This window comes from Anabrus simplex, chromosome 6 (assembly GCF_040414725.1).
Source record: "Anabrus simplex isolate iqAnaSimp1 chromosome 6, ASM4041472v1, whole genome shotgun sequence".
NCBI lineage: Eukaryota > Metazoa > Arthropoda > Insecta > Orthoptera > Tettigoniidae > Anabrus > Anabrus simplex.
Window position 1 is genome coordinate 167422756 of NC_090270.1, and position 19214 is coordinate 167441969.

At 39.1% G+C, this 19214-nt stretch overlaps 1 protein-coding gene across 3 annotated transcripts in view; it reads left to right on the forward strand.

Moving 5' to 3' along the window:
• The window catches only part of Axn (protein axin), a 293900-nt gene that overhangs the window by 181288 nt on the left and 93398 nt on the right, over window positions 1–19214 (forward strand). For all 3 annotated transcript variants that reach the window (XM_067150025.2, XM_067150027.2, XM_067150026.2), the window contains one exon: window positions 9557–9704. In XM_067150025.2, the coding sequence (XP_067006126.1) occupies window positions 9557–9704 (148 nt within the window). The remainder of the gene's footprint in view (window positions 1–9556; window positions 9705–19214) is intronic.

The window sequence follows — 19214 nt, forward strand, 5'->3', positions numbered from 1 at the left end:
GTTTACTTTTCTATAGTGGTGGCAGCATGTAATACTCATTTGTTTTCCGTGCTTCAGTATGAAAAATTTGCGGTTCAGACTCTAAAAACGAAAACTTAGTTTTGGTAAACCGAGATAATAAATTCTGTGGTCAATGAATATGGAAGTGAGCATTATCCGAGATAATGACATTATCCGTGTTTTGGAAATCTAAGATAACAGCAAAAGTAACTGATGTTGGTGAATACGGGCCTTAGAGGAACTATTACCCTCTAATCGTGTTCAGATTATGTTAATGTGTTGTTCAACAGCTCTTCTTTAGATCTAATCTTGATAGACATTTATACCGATGGACCTAAATACTTTTATTTTATGAAATACTTCCTCTCTTGCAGAGGCTGCCTTGCGTCAATGTACCGTATTTTCTCACGTAATTAACGCACTTTTTTTGGCGAAAAATACAGGCAAAAACTTTGGATGTGTAAATTATTCAAGGAATTCAGATATTTAAAAATTATTTACAATTCATTTACATTTAAAAGATATGTCAATATAATATAAACACAATTGGTTCAACTCATTTGCAGTTATTGTCATTTGGCGTAAAATTGCGGCGTGAGAATTTTTCTGAAAAATCAAATAGGGTATGTCAGGTAAGTTAGACATGTGGGTTTGAAGTACCGACACTGAAAAATATTCTTCCCGTTACGAGCTCACAATATTACTTGAAGTGAAATAAACATGAACGAATAAAAGTACAATTCATGTAATGTCATAACAATGATATACTGGCAAAACAAAAAAACAAAAAGAAAAAAAGAGGAAACTAACATGAGAAGGGCTGGGCATTGAAGGAGAGACCCTGATAGATTTACCCAAACCGTTCATATCCAGTCTTGTACGAGTGACTTTTCCATTCACCCTTTTTCTTGAATACGAACGTGGATCACTCACGGAAATTTTGCTTTAGGCGTTGTTTTTCATTCAAGAACAATGGAAGGTGCAAGCTTTCTGTCATCAGCTGTTAGAGCAAGCATTGCAGTCGAGTATATAGTTGTTTTTCACCACTGGTAGAGCGTACGATAACACTCGATGTTCCTTTCTTATCGATTGTTTAATTTAATGGCATATGGAAACTGATTGGCATCTGACCTGCGGTTTCTATTTGGAAGATCAAATATTCCTTCACTTCACGCTTCTCAATCACAAAACGTTGAAACTGGTTGAAATCATTCGTCATTTTTTTTGGCATAATGTTGTTCTTCGTAGAAGAGAAAGTCCATTTCTCTTCATAAAATTAATCAACCCTCGTCTAACCTGAAAATCCGAGACACTGATTCCATGTGCAGCGGCTATTTCTCATTCTTTAGAACACAGCCTTTCATGAGAAATGGCTTATCCAACGTTGCATAACGAAATCGTATATTTAAGCAGATCCTTTTCTGCTTGTGGAAATTTGCCACATTTTGGTCCGTGAAATGCTTTGCGAGACTTGTTGGTTGCTTGAAGTGCACTTTTCTACCTGTATTGAACAGGTGGAAACTTTTATCCTTTTCTGTAACTGTAAATTTCGATTCAATACGGACCAAAAAATGAAATTCTCGACATTAAATAAGTGCACTTCTCTGTTACCGCAGTAGCGCGTGTTGCATTCGGACACTGTATGCTTGTGGCCTGCTGCCCTATTCTCGTATGTTTCGGCGTAACTGATCACCGCGAGTTTTTATGATGCAGTATTACTCGAATACTTGCTCACTGTGGACTAACAAACAATTTTGAGATCACAGAATACCCCGTACCCAAAACACTCCTAAAAATGTTTGTATCAGACTGGAATAGAGTGTCACTAGTCACTTCCGGGCTGATTTTCTCACTGAACTAATGCAGTGGGATTCATGCCAGCTAATAACAGCACACTGCCCTGTACTTGAAATGTCTGCTTTCACAATAGGAAGGCTGCTACTTGAGTAGTTGACATCTTCATTTCAAAAGTAATCCGGAGCTGTGTGATGGATGTTCGAAGAAGTGGGTGTGTCAAATACGTGAACTTTTTTTCCCTCCACTTTGGACCCTAAAATATTGGGATGCATAAATTATGCAAGGGCGTTAATTATGCAACAATATACGATATACTTTTACATTCATTGTAGAAGAGAAATACATAACCTGGTAACCTAATTGCAACAATAATTTCTTAGAATTATCAGTGATCCCTTTAAGACTATGATGGCAATCTCGTGTAACGTTGTAATTGGCAGACATCTGTTTTTAGAAATTGACAGCAAAAGTGGGAATTGTTACCCTCCCTCCAATCATCAGACCCACTATGCCGATTTCTTCTAGCTGGTATTTCTCCCTGTAGTAAGGAATTTTTGGTAGCTAAATATTCCTCTTCTCGAGGTTGACATCTGAGGCTTTCAAAGTGAACTGTGGAGTCAATGATGTAACCTCTCTTCTTATTTTCGAAAACAATAATATCGATCCTTCTGTTGCTTCCGTTGTCTGCTAAGCCATGAACTCTTCAAACCATGGTCTTTCAGCATTGTTGCAATTAACGAGTGGATGTTGTGATTAAACGTAAGGAACTTCATCTTTTGGTCCGTATTGAACTGAGATCACAATTAAATTAGAATCTAGCGGGTTCCACCTTTTCAATACAAAATACAATGTTGTTGGATGGTATTTACAACATAATTTATTTCAGAACATGTTTCGGTGTTCAATTTTTAACACCATCCTCAGCTGCTCAGTTCGCACTTTCTGAGCTGCTGAGGATGGTGTCAAAAATTGAACACCGAAACATGTTCTGAAATAAATACCATCCAACAACATTGTATTTTGGATGTTGTGATGACGCGTATTCCTTCAAAGTTCACCATGAGGACAAGATCCCAGAACGTGCGCAAGAGTTTCAATCTCCTTGAGGCAGTGCCTGCAAAGGGAATCGTTCCAAGATCTTCCTGGTACCAATCTAACTGCTGAAATGTTTGCTGTCATCTTGGATTACTGTACCCTTTGCATTTTTAGATGCCTTGAACTTTCACAGAAAGTGCCCGACGCCCTTAAAACATCGTAGCTTATCAAACTTTTATATGACAAGGGAAGGAAGTCTCGCTTCCATGTGCATTGTGACGCAGTACGGTGACCCCTACCCTTGTACGATTTCCTGGCTGGCACTTCTCCCCTTTAAAACTGTAAGTCCGTTTGGGCCCGGCATTAACAAAAAACAAAATGCAGTTCATCGGCACTAACAGTATTGTGTGGTGCGTATGAACTGATTAGATGAGCCACGCTATTTTCCCAACTGTCGGCATCGCCAGTTTTCGCGGATTGTGTTTTTCCGCACACTGCCTGCTAGGTGATATTGTTGTGTTCCTTAACTCTCTTGGAGCCAGGAGCCGATCTGATCGGCCGCTCACCATCAGCTGAAAGAGGCCATAGCTCCGCCTCCACTCTACTACTGTAAAGTGCCAAGCCATTTTTAGTTGAATAACATGTGTTATAAAATTTGCGTATCTCTAGCGGTGTATGGCAAATACCGGCAAGAATATTTCTACACATCGACTACATAAAATAAACAACTGATTTAGAGTGATGTAAAGAATCAAAAACGTTTTATTGTTGATATTATAGTTATCGATAACATTTATTTTTAGGAAGAGAAAACATTTTCGCACTTTCTCTCTCAATATCTACTTTGAAAAATTAATTTATGATACAAAGGAATATACGCAATGATGATGTAAAATGTATTTGTAAATACAATTCTATAGAATAATTAATTCGAACGAGAAAAATAAAAACATAATAAAAGTTCAAACATATCACTAGTAAAAGCAAGACAGTTTTAGTCACCGATAAAATTTGCGTATATGTATCGATGTATAGCAAATGCGGACAAGAAATTTTTTACATGCAGACAATATAGTATAAAAAATAATTCTGAATTATTAAAAAAATAATAGTTGATATTATAGCTTTTGTTTTCCGCAAAAACCTTTTCTCTTTCTCAGTTCTAGTTATTTGAAAATGAATTTTACAATACAACAGAATATATATAATTAAAATATCTATGGCACTAAAGCCCTGATTTGATTTGGCCTACCAAGTGACCGCTGCTCAGTTCGAAGACCTGCAGTTTACAATGTAACGCATGGTCAGTGAGATGAATCCTCTCGGTCATTATTCTTGGTTTTCTAGATCGGCGTCGCCCTCTCACCCTCAGATATCTCCTCGATTGCAATCACTTAGGTTGAGTGGACCTCGAACCAACCCTCAGGTCCAGGTAAATATTTTTGACATGGCCGGAAATCAAACTCATGTCCTCCAGGTGAGAGGCAGGCACGCTACACTTGGCCCACGGGGACCAGTATTTACGTAATGATAGACTATATGTGACTATAAGGTTTAGGAGAGAGAAAGTGAAAAGTAAATTGAAGTATGATATGGGCGGAGAATCAAACGGAGGGGCATGTCCAAGAAGTTCCGTGAAGGAGACAGGAGGTTGAGGTATGTTGTCGGGTTCATTGGGAGAAATTTCCACTAAATGTTCTCCAGAAACATCATCATCTTCGTTATCACTAGTTTCTTGTACCCCCATATTCAGAGTAGGTTTAGTGCTGTTAGAAACAAATAAACGTCTCTCCTTTAGCTGCAGTGATTCTGGGGACGTGTGTGCTATAATTTCGTCGCTACTCTCTGAACTAAATTCACTATCGCTATCCGATGTATCAACTGCGTTTTTATTAATTTTTTTAAATGCTATTTATTTGGTGCTTCGACTTAAGATCTTTTGCCCCTACTTTGCACCATATGTTGTGAACCTGCGTGTATTTGAAAATGGCAGAAGTGTAAAGTGTTGAATGTGAGGAAAGGAACATTAAGGACAACACAAATACCCAGTCCCCAGGCCAGGGATATTAATCATTTACAATTAAAAGCCCCTGGCCCGGCCGGGACTTGAATCCGGGGCCGCTGGGTGACAGGCGGACGCGTTGCCCCCTACACCGCGGGGTCAGACAGGTTTATACATTAGTTTTGCCTGTTGATTGTGTTGCTATTACCCAGATGATGACATTGTCAGTAGGAGAAACCGAGAAATGAATCTGAAATGAAAGCTTTTTCTTTATATTGGAATAATCTACTACTTTAACAAGCCCAAGCTTTATTCCTTCCTGATGACATTGTTATTTTCACCAGGTGGGAACACTGCCCCTTGAACAGTATGAGGAGCATCCGCGTTAAATTTGCATTGTTCCAAAAACTGCATTAATTTATCATCATCAATACCTGCTGAAAAAATATCATGTGAGCCACTTGCCATTTTGCTGTCACAAATCCACTCACTGCAAGGAGCAATCTCTTACAGACCGGTTAGCGGTATTCGTAAACACAGGAAACGAATTTTTGAAAGCTATAACACCCTCTTAGAACCGCCAAAGTAAGGCCAGGCACAAAATAAATTGTAGCCCCTTTTCTATAGGTTGTCACAAAAGTTTGCACGTCATTATAGGTTGCCTCAAAATTATGTATATAACGGAATTTTAAGCTGGCCGATGTAATGGTACAACAATCCTGAAGGGCCTTGGTGTACCAAGCAACCACTGCTCATTCCAAAGGCCTGCTGATTACAAGGTGTCATGTGGTCAGCACGACGAATCCTCTTGGCCACAATCTTTGGCTTTCTATACCGGGGCCACTATCTCGCCGTTGGATAGCTCCTTGGTTGTAGTCACTTAGGCTGAGTGGACCTCAAACCAGCCCTCGGGTAAAACCACTGACCTGGCCAGGAATCGAACCTGGGGCTTCCAGGTAAGAGGCAGGCACGCTACCCCTACCTCACGGGGCTGGCAGCGTATTTGCTCCAATGTCCAAAAACTGTTGCATGTTCAGGGAGGAGAAATAGATCCAGGAGATTGAAACTCTGGATAAGCTTTCCTATCCTGATGCTTAAAGCAAGTGGCTGCTCTGGAGTTCTCCATCTCCTTCGCTGAAAAGGTTGTGAATGTGTCGATCACGCCACAAAGCTTCATTCCTGCAATAAATAGTACAGAAGAAAACAAAACCATCAACTACTCACAAATAAACTGTTGCTAAGAAGAATACAGACCGTTCCAAAAAGGTATCTGTACCTCCTGGTAAACTATCTCGTGCTTTATTGCCGACGTTGTCTGGGACGGTCTCTTCCCAGGGACGTTTTACGTTTGGTTGGGAAGTCTTTCCCTACCAGGGTGGGGGAGGGGGGAAAGTGTCTCCAGCCCTCCTACTAATGCCAGAAGAGGAAGGGAAGGAGAAGCCACAGTGCTCCCCTGAAAAGTTGGAGAATAAGCCTTCTCCAACATGACCGGGGATCAACAAAGAGTGCAAATATGATGAGCAAGAGCAAGAGGCCCAGACATTCTCTTACTTGATCCCTTTCTGTGGACCCCAGTTCTCCCAGGAAGACCCACTGTTCCAAATCAAGGAGTGCTCAATCACAAAGTCACACACTACTAAGGAGACAATGGAGACTGACCCACTCATTAAATAACAACAATGACGGTGGAAATTGGAAGGTAGGTAGCTGAAAGAAGGACAAGCAATTGTCCTAAATTTGTTTCATCCACACAGTGGCACTCCACTGCAATAGTTACACTTCTTCCCTAGTTGAGTTCCGTCAGTTGATATCAGTCAATGTGGCTACTACAGTCTGTTCCCTGGAATCTCATCTGGGACCTGGACACGCCATGACTATGAGAGGATTTCATGTTCACTCCAAAAACTGAGTAGCTGCGGATGGCAGGGTGACCGGAGGGTGTTTGTACTATAGTCTGTTTTGACATCATCAACTAATGAACTTCTGCTACTAACTCAGTCGGAAACAGTTGCAGTTCGCGCTCCGTTGCCAGTAATGCAATGTGTACATTCCATTGGACTATGACCTTCACATTCACCAACTCCAAAATTTGATCGTTCAGTTACCTTCTCCTTTCCTCGTGCTGGGAGATGTGAACGTCCGTAACACCACCTGGGGCTTTCCGTCTTCCTGCATTAGGGGGAGGATTCCTGAGCAATTGATCCACCATATCAGTGTGTGCTCAACACAGGGAAACCTGCACACCTTGAACAGCACACATGGCACATTCTCCCACCTAGGTGTCACCTTATGCAGCCATGCCCCAGTTCTCCTGTTGCAGTGGCAGGTACACAATGACCTCCCCCTCTGGGGCCGATGACCTTCGATGTTAGGCCCCTTCAAACAACAAGCAAGCAACACAATGACCTCTGCAAGAGTGATCACTTCTCATGCTCTTGAATCAGACAGTACGAAGTACTGAAGCGCTGGTTACTTTGATGGGCAAACTGGCCAAGTTTCAAAATACAAAGTGATGGCCGATGAGATGCTGGGTCTGTTGATGACCATGTTTGTTACAAGATATTAGAATCATTCCGTATTGATGGTTTTCACTTTAATGTGTCCTCCATTCAGTGCATATATCTCTCCATCATTAGATGGAGCAATAAAAGTCAAACATATTTAGACTTGTTTGAGCCATCTTCGGTGAAAAAAGGGGGTTAAAGCTATTTACATAATAGAAGCTAAAAATGTGTTAAAACATGATGGAGCAAATGAAAAAAAAAAGACACGTGATGGAAATAAAAAACAATTGGAACTTCATTGATGGTTCCCACTATGGTCACGTACAATTTACCAGCCATCTGTTATTTTCTTTAATACAGCTTCTCAATTTTTTTGTTGCGCTCCTGACTATGTAAAATAAGGCAAACACACCTAGCCAACATTGGAAACAATCATTGAGAACGGGACCGCTAAAATTGAGAAGATCTGGCCTTTTAAGAGTGCTACTGTTCTAAAATTTGAACTTCATTGGCGGTTTTCCATCACTTGTCATACATTTCACCTGGCACGTGTTTCCTCTCAAACTTAGATTCTAGAGTTTTTCCCTCCCCTTTTAACTATTCGTGATGGTGACTCTACAGAGTCAGACTGTCAATTTTGAATTTTTAACACAGTGATTTTGCCCTATTTTAAAATTTTAAAATTGTATCACACTGCAAAATTTGTAGGCTTAAGAGGTCCACAACCTGACTATATACACTTATTGTTTGTTTCCATCTTATCTCATTTGCTTTCATTTTTTCTTTATAGGTTTTATGCACTTTTTAACTTTAATTATGTAAAAATGTTAACTTTTTTCACTGAAGATGTCTCATATGAGTTGATTATTACTCCATCTAATATCTCTTTTGTTTTTTATTTGTTCCTTCATGTTTTTAACACATTTTTAGCTTCTATTATGTAAATAACTTTAACCCCCTTTTTTCACTGAAGATGGCTCAAACAAGTTGAAACATGTTTGACTTTCATTACTCCATCTAATGATGTATATATATATATATATATATATATGTGTGTATTGCATGGAGAGGACACATGAAATTTTCCTTTGTAAAGTGACTATATTTGTTTCATTGCAACTGGAAAGAAGAATTGCCAATGTTAGTGACCATCTCTCCCGCTTTTTTCTTTTAGAAAGTAGGATGAATGCCTAGCTGTCAGAAGAAGGTGAAGGAATTCTGTAGTTACTGTGTGCCTTTAGCTACCTGGTTAATGATTAATTCAAATATCTCCCATGGGTGGTGAATGAAGCATGTTTGAAGACCTTCATTTTTCTCAAAGACGTTTTGGGTTTTGAAAATAATCACATCCCTGAATTTGCAGTATCCATATTTCTAATTACTAGGTATAGAAGACAGTGTAGTTCTGTTTAAAAAAAGTGAAAACAAATTTTAGAAATGCCCAGCAGTTCTAGTTATTTAAACATTTTAGCTGACTTACCCTGTATTTGGTTGGATTTGTTGCTTGTTCCTTTCCATTATATTAATTCATCAGAATCCTTTTCTCCTTCCATGCTTGTCCTGTGTTGTTAGTCTTTTCTCATCTACATTCAGCCTTGTCTTTTTGCCCCCTCCCTTTCCCTGTTTGTTTTCGTTTTTCAACTTCTCTTACACTTCCCCCTCAAGACTGGAGGTCTAACAAGATGGCCCTTCAATGAGAACAAATTCCCACCCTCCTGATGAAGCTGAGAAGCTGGAAGAATCTTGTTGGGAACTGTTACAAAAAGTGTTTTTTTCTTCTTTCTAATCTTTAATATAGTACCTAACTGGTTTTTAGCAATGATGGGATAGAAAATGGATAGGACTGGGAAGGTACTGGCCATGGCCTTCATAAGGTGTTGAACCAGCATTTTTCTGGTGTGGACATTGGGAACCATGGAAAACCCTCTTCAGGCCTGCTGATTGTGGAGTGTGAATGCATAATCTCACAAGAGCAAGTTTAGAGTTGCAAAACCCTACCACACTACTAACTCGCGTGATTCTATTCCCTCTTAATTTCAGTTCATTTATCTTTATGAAATACATTCATTTTTTAAAAGTTTATGTATGAGTACCTGTGGCAGTGATATTCATGGGGTTTGTGTTGCTTCTGGAGGTTTTCAAGCTTCTTAACAAATTGACATGGTGATCATTATGTGCATCTCATTTGTCATTGCTGAGATTATGTAATGTTTTACAGAGACGGCATGTCGGCGGGAAGGAGTCGAGCTTCTAAAAAGCAGTATATACGGCATTGCAAGCAAATGAAGGAGAGTGCCAGCTTGAACCGGGATCCATACATGCATCATACCGTTATACCTCGCACGCAGCGTATTCAGAAGGAGAAGGTACTTACCTTTCAGAGTTGATTGTTGGGATTGCTTTCATAATGAACCTTGTAGAGGACTTTTGGTGTATACTCAACTTATTTGTTCTTTTGACATTTTCAGATCTTGATTTGGGTGACCTATTTTTGAATGTAGTGTACTTTAAACTTTCCAAATGTATGCCTATCATTTGAATGAATAGAATTTTGATGTCTGGCAAATAAGCTAAAGTTCTGTGCTTACTTACCCTGTATTTGCACAAAACATTGTGGGTACCTGGGAAGGGGATTATAGCAAATGTTTCCTTTGGCTATTTCACTGAAAAATATTATTTCGAATTTTTTGACATCCCTAATTATTTTTATCAATCTACGATAATCTCTCTTGAGGCAATTTAAATTACTTTTTATTTTGTAAATTATGTTATTGTAAATAGAATCTTGGAAAGATGATGTAGTGCAATGTGTTCTCACATTTCATATTTTAAGTAGTTCTCTAAATGTGTGCATGTTAGGAGATTTGTTTGTAAACCATATTTTTCAGTGTTGCCATGCTTAAGTGCTTATTTTGCAAGTATAAACATTATACATTTGGCAAGAGCTGGGAACAGCTGAACTGCATTTCTATGGTCTGTGCCGAATAACATTGTCTGGTTTGAACTCTTGAACTGTATCACATAAATACTATGGACCACAACGCTGACATGCAATCTTTGCAGTGCCAATGTGTAAAATTATGAATACAGTATGTAACAATAAACGTTCAGGACACATTCTTCACACATACAAGAAGAAAATATGTTACGTGGATATGGGTCTGTAAACACTTTATTTCCATTGTAGAACTCATTTTCTACAACTCTACTCAGTACATTAATCCTAGGAAATACACAGGAACAGAATGTACCAGCATACCACAAGAAACTCTTTCTTACATCAAATGTTCAAAATGCGCTCCGTTAGCATTGAAATGCTGACAGTGTTGATCAGCGTTGATATGCTGTTTAAGCAGTTGAGAGTCTGTAGTTCTGTAGCAATATGTGTGTTTTGATATTTCATTAATACTCCCCTTTCTTTCAAATGTATCATGTCTGTACACCCTTTCTTTCAAATGTATCATGTCTGTACAATAGACACTCTAAATTTAGTTCTGGAAGAAAATTTCCACATCCATAATATCATATCTTAGCCATTATTCAACTCCTGTTACATTATGTGGTTAATGTGAATCTGTTAAATTACTTAATTCTCTTCCTTCCTTACAATACTTCTATAGTTTACTTCTAGCAACTTTGTCATTCTTACATAACTTTCAGCTCCCTAGGCCACCCTGTTTTCCTGTTTATACCTCCCTATAGCCCTTCTAAACAAATTTCCTAACTTACGAAGGGTTGCCCCAGTTATTGTTGGACTATTTGACATACTATTTGTCCTAGGCGATTCTTTTTCTCCAGACTCTCTTGCGCTTGATGTGATAGCCGCGGCCATGGACTATTGCCCTACATCTCAATTTCCACTGTAGAAGACTTTGACGGAGTACAGGAACAGGAATATTGTCCCATACCTCCTTGCACACTTTCCAAGGACCCTCAGTAGTGGTGGGCGTCTAGAAGAAAGCACTCTTTTCAGGAGACCAAAGGCACAGAAATCCATCGGCGAGACATCCGAGGAACTGACAGGGATGTCACTAAATGGTATGACATGGACACCTGTCTCTGCTTATTTTCTCTCGTAGTAGGTGGCTGATGATCAGGCAATATGACTTGATGCTTTATCGATGTGGATTTCGACATTTGAAGCATCCTCACTTTACAGTTGAGTGATATCTTTGTCGAAATAGGGAGCCATGATACTCTTCTGGAAGTAGATAGCATTGATCTTCAAATTTTTTGGCACTCCGAGGGTTCTGAATTTACCCCAGGCACAATATCCTGCCACTACCATGAACATCCTAGCACACTTTACTTTGTTTTCCTTGACGAAGTTTGAGTGCCCCTTTTGCTCTTTAGTGTGACAGTAAATTGCATGGGGCTTGTTGGTGTCATGCAGATAAACCATAGCTTCATCCAGGGTAACAACAGACTGCCATTTATCCGCTGTTAGGTGGTTTTCGTATAATTTTCTGGCATTAGTGAACCTTTCCTTTAATGTGCCTTGCTTTCAAAGCATGTCCACGCTCCTTATGCCGCTTTACCAGGTTCAGATCATCTTTAATTATATGGTACACTGTACCTTTAGATGTGCTTGTGTAGCTGGCAAGGTGTATTTGAGTTGATGGATTTTCCTTCAGGACAGCAGCCTTTATCTTCTTAATGATGTCTGGAGTCCTGAAGGGTCGAACTCTCTTCCACGGCAGTTTTTTTGAAGTTGTAATTTCTGGCGGGAAATCATTCTGATTTAATTTTATCACAATGCGTAGAGAGGACTTCGTAATATTGTGAACTTTCATTTTACAGTGTTGTACAATCCTTGATAATGAGAAATTACCATCGGAAAGGCCACCAATGTAGCCTTGCCATATATCTGTGATTCGGAAGGCCTTGAGGTAACAATATGGCACATCTCTAAACCACTCTGACGAGACAACAAAAATACGACATCCAACTGCTTCCAGTAGCGGCCCGTGTGCTCAAGTTCACATCCTTATTAACTGGGGCAACCCTCCGTATATGTGCCACTGCTGTTTAAGTGAAGGCCATATGAGCATAGATTCATATCTCCAACCCACTCATCAGGATCTACAAATATCACTCCCAGTTTCCTACATATTCATTCAATAGTGCCATTTAAATTCCCAATCACCTTCCAGTCATTATCCCTCTTACACAGTATCCCACTGATAACAATCTCTGGTCCCTTGAACTTCTTCCGCACTGCATTAAATGGATCCCACACTTTCCCCATGATGTTGGTACCTAATCCTGCTTGCCTTACGTTGTTGGTACCAATGTGAAAAACTACCACCTTCTCGTTAACCCCTTCTTTCCCTTCCTCTTTTGTCAACATTTGCCTCTGTGTAATTCTTGGATGACACTCTATCGTGGGTCCCTTTCCTCCATACACTTTTCCCTTTATCTAACAGTGGATTCCCTTATGACCAGAGCCTTAACCCATCCCATCTCATTAAATTTTCTCCACTCTTGGTCTTATTCTTACCTTCCCTGATGGCTGCAGAATCTGCTACCTCCTTCCGTATCTCCCTATCATGACCCTGTTTTTCTCCTTATTCCTACCTCTACTGTACATTTCCCTTTCCTACTTTCCTCTGTCCACTTACCTTCGCTCTCCTCTGTAACACTCCCGCAGTTCCTACTCTTCCTTCTCCTGTTCTACTTGTAGTAGCTCATACAGATTCCTTACCAGTGCCTCTCCTGAACTCTTCACATGAGTAGGTCCCTTGTCCCTCGATTTCCATCCTCTTAAAACATTAGCCCACCTCTCCTCCCCTCTCATCCAGAACTTTCCCCTTCCTTCCCGTACCTCTTGTATACCTACCATTAAAATAATAATCGAAATGAGAAGGAAAACATGAAGAAAGGCAGAAGAGATGGGAGGTTGAACTGAAGGACTCCCTTGACCTTGGATGCCCTAATATAGTTTAGCAGGAAAAGAACCACACATGCTGGCCTTCGGTGTTCTAAGCCCATAAAATTGATCAAGAAGAACATTTCACTTACTATTGTTACTTGAAATGTGCTTTCTCCTCAGCTGCCACTCATATGTGCTAGATGGCATCACTGCTGCAATTGTATAAAAACTAACCTGTCATTGGCAGATTCAGCAACTGATGTGTAATAAATTGCATTTCAAAATAACTCAGACAGTATTGGTCTGAGAGTTCCACTATCATTAGAGTATTTCAAGAAATACCCAAAACAGGGTACAGTGGGACTGTGATAATCTGGCACTCGATAGTCTGGCATGCATCAGAAATCAATTTCTTCTTGTGTTTTAAGAGATTTAGCGCTTGGCACAGTTGACAATACAGTTGGACTCATTCAGGAGATATCTGAACAATTCGGTGTTTCATCAGTTACTATTGTCTGCCCCACTGTTAAGTTCTCGCCGGGATCAGCCAGTCTTCATCTTGGCTTTGTGATAACTGCAATTCCTCGTTCCTGTAAACTAACAGTTACAGTATTTCATTTTTGCATCAGTGTATGATTGTCGTGTAGACTGCAGCACAGTGAAAAGTTTGTATATACAGAGAATGTCGTGGGCTGAGGCTTTGCAAGCCTTAAACATCTTCGTGAAATTCGCAGAGAGGAGCCAACAATATGACATTGCTGAAGTTATGAATCTCCACATTATACAAAATAATTTTTTGTATTAAAAAAAAAAAAAAAAAAAAAAAAAAAAAAAAAAAAAAAAAAAAAAAGGAGTTCAATCCAAGAAACGAACATCCCTACAATGTTTCACAGGGCTCAGAAGAAAATTCAAGCTATTCCATCAGTTCCTTCAGTTGTAGATACCAGTCAGACATGTTCCACGCCCTTGACATCATCAGCCACCTATGCTAGACCTATAGACAGTGATTCAGATTGAACTGTACCAAATTCTTGGTATTTAACCATTTTTATTTGATTAGAATTAACTTTTTCTTGTATTTTTCCAAAGCCATTGTGCTTTTTCATTTTGTAACAGGAAAATTAGAAGAGTTGATTGATTTTATGGACAGGGTGAAAGTTGCAAGTATGGAACTAAGTGAGGTCAAGTGGAGGGGAAAGGGAGTGAAGAGGATGAGTAGAGGGTACACCTTGTACTGGAGTGAAGGAGGTGAGGCAAAGAATGGAGTAGGAGTGATAGGTAACAAAATCCTAGACGAAAATGTGAATAGAGTAGAATACATTAGTGATAGAATAATCAGAGTACAACTGAGGGCGGAAGAAGAAGTGAAAGATTTCATCCAAGTTTATGCACCCCAAACTGAAAACAGTGAGGAAAATATAGAGGAATTCTTAGAGATACTCGAGGAAGTGCCATAACCCTTTCAGACCGAGTACGCACAATTGTGCGGGTTCGTATTTTAGTTATCCCTGACCGTATTTGATGTTTTTTCGGCGCTACACCGGACTGCAGTGATTGTGCAGGACACGTGGCGTGTATTTCAATTGATTTTAGTATGCTCTTGACCGCCAGGGCGAAGGAAGAAGAGTTTAAAAAGCACAGTTGATCGGCGAGATGGCAGGAAGCAGTAGTGCCGAAAGTAAGTATTTATTTACTGCGTTTATATTAATCTAGAAGCTTTACTGAATACCGGAATATATTCAATGAAGTGTGTACTTTGGTTAGTGAACGTAAATTTTGAAGCTACACCATCGTACGTGATACAACGAGGTTTTGAATTTTGTTACGCACAATTGTGTGGGTCCTGTTTTTCGGATGTTAGTTTTTATTTTGTAAAATAAACTATTAATATGTGTATTGAGGAGCATTTTAGTCAGTTCTTGACGTACAAACAAAAATTCACACCTCCAGTTTTCTTTCAGGTCTGAAAGGGATATAATCCCAATTACCACCCGCACTTTTTTTTTTTTCTCCTCGAAAATATCACTTCTAAAAATTGGGTGTGGGTCTTATTTAAGCCTTTCATTTCGCAGCGTGATACTTCACGCGTCTTAGGGAATGTTATGTATTTTAGCTGTAAGGGTTGGCATAAATCAAAGCATATATTTTGTAGTTGTCCTTGAAGGATAATGAAGATTCTTGAGAATTACGTATCACACGATACGGAGTTCTAAAAGCTGAAAATCATCAACGGTAGTAGTAGTGCTGAGAAAACAATTGATGCATTTTTAAACATAATCTGAAACTTTGATCACCAATGAGACCTTACCTGCAATACGTCCAACACATCACAGCGCAACTATCAGAACTTCATAAGGAGTGATATATACAAACTTCAAGAATCTTCAATGCCCAAATTCTTCTTCTTGAATTCTTCCTTCAACAGCTAAGTGCATTAATTTATGCATTTTATGCATTATCCAAGACTTTTACAACAATTTTGACTTTTTCACATTTATGGTATCAAATCACGGTTTTCATGACTTTTTTGCAATTTCTATGAACTATCAGATACATTGTGCAACTCGCGATTTGGCTGATGATGACCTTAATAAATAGGTCGAAACTAGTTCCAATAAATGTTTCTCCCGTAATGTAACCCACATTACTTGATTTTGTATTGAAAAGGTGGAAATATTTTACTCTTAATTTTTAATTTAATTGTATTCACAGTTCAATACGGACCATTCAAAATGAAATTCATATCTCTTAATGAGCATTGGAGGGCGTACCACAATTTCACAGCGTGTTCCTACTGCCTATGAAGAAAAACTGTTTTCCTTCCAGCACCATATAATTCAATTGCAAAAGAAAAATTTGTATCTGCTTTCCCAAATTGGAAATGCAGGTCAGACGCCCGTCTATTTTGAAATGCCATTGGGCAGTGTTACCATCAGATCAGATGGTAATGAAAAAGATAGGTGTTCAGTAATGTTATGTATACTTGCGGATGGAACTAAACTTCCACCGTACGTTGTTTTGAAGAGAAAGATGCTTCCAAAGGAAAATCCTTCTGCTGGTGTTATCGTCATAACATAGGACTCCGGTTGGATGGACAACAGTCTACTAGTGGAAGACTGGCTGAAAAGTGTTTGGCAACGTCGTCCTGGTGCATTGCTTGGATGGAAAAGCTTGCTTGTTATGGACGCTACTACGGTCACACAACAAAAGCTGTGAAGAAGCAAACCAAGGACGCAAAAACCGATCTAGCAGTCATTCTGGGCAGACTGGCATTCTTATGTTAGAGCCATTGGATAGTTTGTGTAAACTGTCCATTCAGAGCAGCCTTGAAACAGCTGTATACCGAATGGGCGGTGGCTGACAATCATGCACTGACTCCAACTGATCGTATTCAGCACCCTGAAGTTCAACGGCTTTGTTCGTGGGTGAAGACTGCGTAGGATCGTATCTCTGGTGACCTCATCCTGAAAAGTTTCCAGAAGTGCAGCATTTCTAATGCTGTAGATGGCAGCGAAGATGACATTGTGTGGGAAAGTGATGGTCTAAGTGATAGTGAAAGCTCCGAAGTTGGTACTTCTGATGATGGAGTGTTGACTATCGTTCTGTGATTGATAACCTTTTCTGTGTGTGTTTTAAATAGTTTATTGGACACTTAAAAACTGTCTCAAACTATATTAAATTCTTGAAACATATGTAGTGAAATGACATTCTTGTTCTGTAGCGAATATTGTAAAACAATTTGATTGAAACTTAAAAAAAAAAGTGTCCTGTAAAATATAGGGTGCGGGTCTTATTCAGGGGCCGGTGGTACTTGGGATTATATGCTAATCATTGATGTTGAAGTGATAGTTATGGGAGACCTCAATGCGCAGTTCGGAAATGACAGAATTGATAAAGAAGAAGTGATTAGTCCATTTTGATATGGAGAAACATACAGCGAGGGAGATAAGTTGATTGATTCTTGTGAGAGAAATGGAATGCTTGTGGGAAACACTTGTTTTCTTATTTTTTATTTACTAATAGTTTTACGTCGCATCAACACAGATAGGTCTTGTGGTGGCGATGGGATAGGAAATGGCCAGGATTGGGAAGGAAGTGGATGTGGCCTTAATTTGCCTAGTATGAAAAGGAGAAACCACTGAAAACCATCTTCAGGGCTGCCGACAGTGGGGTTCTGAATCCTGAATAATGGATACTGGCCACACTTCAGCGACTGCAGCTATCGAGCTTGGTAATACCTGGTTTAGAAAGAAGAATAGTAGAAAGGTCACTAGATATGGCTGGGGGTGAAAGGAGGACAAAAACAGTTGTTGATTATCGTTTGGTTGAGAAAATACATCGTAAACAGTTAATGGATGTAACAGCACTACCAGGTGATGCGTTTGATGGGGACCACAGAGTAGTGGTAGCAAAATTGAAAATACGTAGAATTGTGAGAGTAAAAAAAATGAGACAGAAGAAAATAAAAGTATGGAAATCAAAAGATAAAAGTTCTCTGAAGAAATTTCAGGAGGAATTAAAACAGCACATTCCTATATTATCAGAAATACAAAGTGTAGAAGAAAAATGAACCAAATTTAAAACACATTTGTAAGCTGTGCAGAGAAAATTTGATGCAGAACTTCGGCTAGAGTGAAGGAAAAGGAGACATCTTGGTGGAATGAAAAGGTGAAAGAGGTTGTTAAACAAGTGAAGAAAGCATAGCAAGATTGGAATAGAGATAGGAAAGAAGGAAGTAAGATTAAGTATCAGGAAATTAAAAGTGTAAAAATGTGGTAAATGGGGAAAAGAAAAAAATTTCGGAGAGTTTCACACAAGAGTTGGAAAAGGATGTTGTATGGATTGGTAAACAAATATGAGAAAAGGAAATAATCTACACAAAACAAGTGGAAATGTAATAACAGACCCAGAAAAGATAAAGAATAGGTGGAAAAATTACTTTGTTAAACTTCTGAATGTGAGAAATGATGCAGAAGTGTCTGTAGTGGTAAATTAGGATGATCCAGAAATGGAGAGTGATATTGCAGTGGCAGAGGTGGAAAAGGCTGTTAAACAAATGAAACAAGAAAAGCATACATTGGTTATATAGGCTGTTGAGGCGTATATGGAGTAAAAAGCAAGTACAGTAAAACCTTGATGCATCGTTTAAGGGGGGAGGGTAAGATGACGATGGCTGCGGGTGACTTAAAATAGGGGGAAAGCAAAATAATAAAATATGGGTATTGTATTTGGGTATGTTTGTCGCGTAATAATAATAATAATAATAATGATGTTGGCATGTGGCCTCCAAAGCCTGGTGCAGATCTTTAAAGTTGTCACGTGATAGGCGATCTATCATAGGTTATAAACTTCATGGTTCTGATCGATCTATGCGCTTATGGTAAAGCGGCTCTACCTAAGATGAATCCTAATGGCGGAATTAACCAACAAAAGTTAAAATCCCCATCCGATCGTGACCTCTTGAACTGAAAGCCAACACGTGCTAACCAGGCCATTGATAGATGTGAAATACTTCGATAATTGTTTAGATCAGTCTTGTCACCCTTTTTGTGTAGTGGATGAATCAAAGTGGTTTTCCAACCTGATGGTATGATGCCATTTTCCCATATATTTGCAATGATGGTTTATCAACCATGAGTTCCCCTCCAGTCTTGAGCATTTCGGCGATTATGCTATCTTCCCCCGGTGCTTCGTTGCTTTTGAGATGTAATATGATGTATTGTATCTCGTCATGTGAAGGTGGTACCGAGACTTGGTTTAGAGTAGTTGCATAAAATTGGAGTCTTTCTCTAGGTGGTTCACTGTTGTGTAGCTTTATTACTACTACTACTACTATTATTATTATTATTATTATTATTATTATTATTATTATTATTATTATTATTATTACAGTAGAAGTCCGTTATAGCGAGAATTCATAACAGCGAAAAATTCACTCGCTATAACAGATTGTCGTTATATCCGATTTTTGTATAAAAGTTGGAAAACCCTTCATGCACATTAA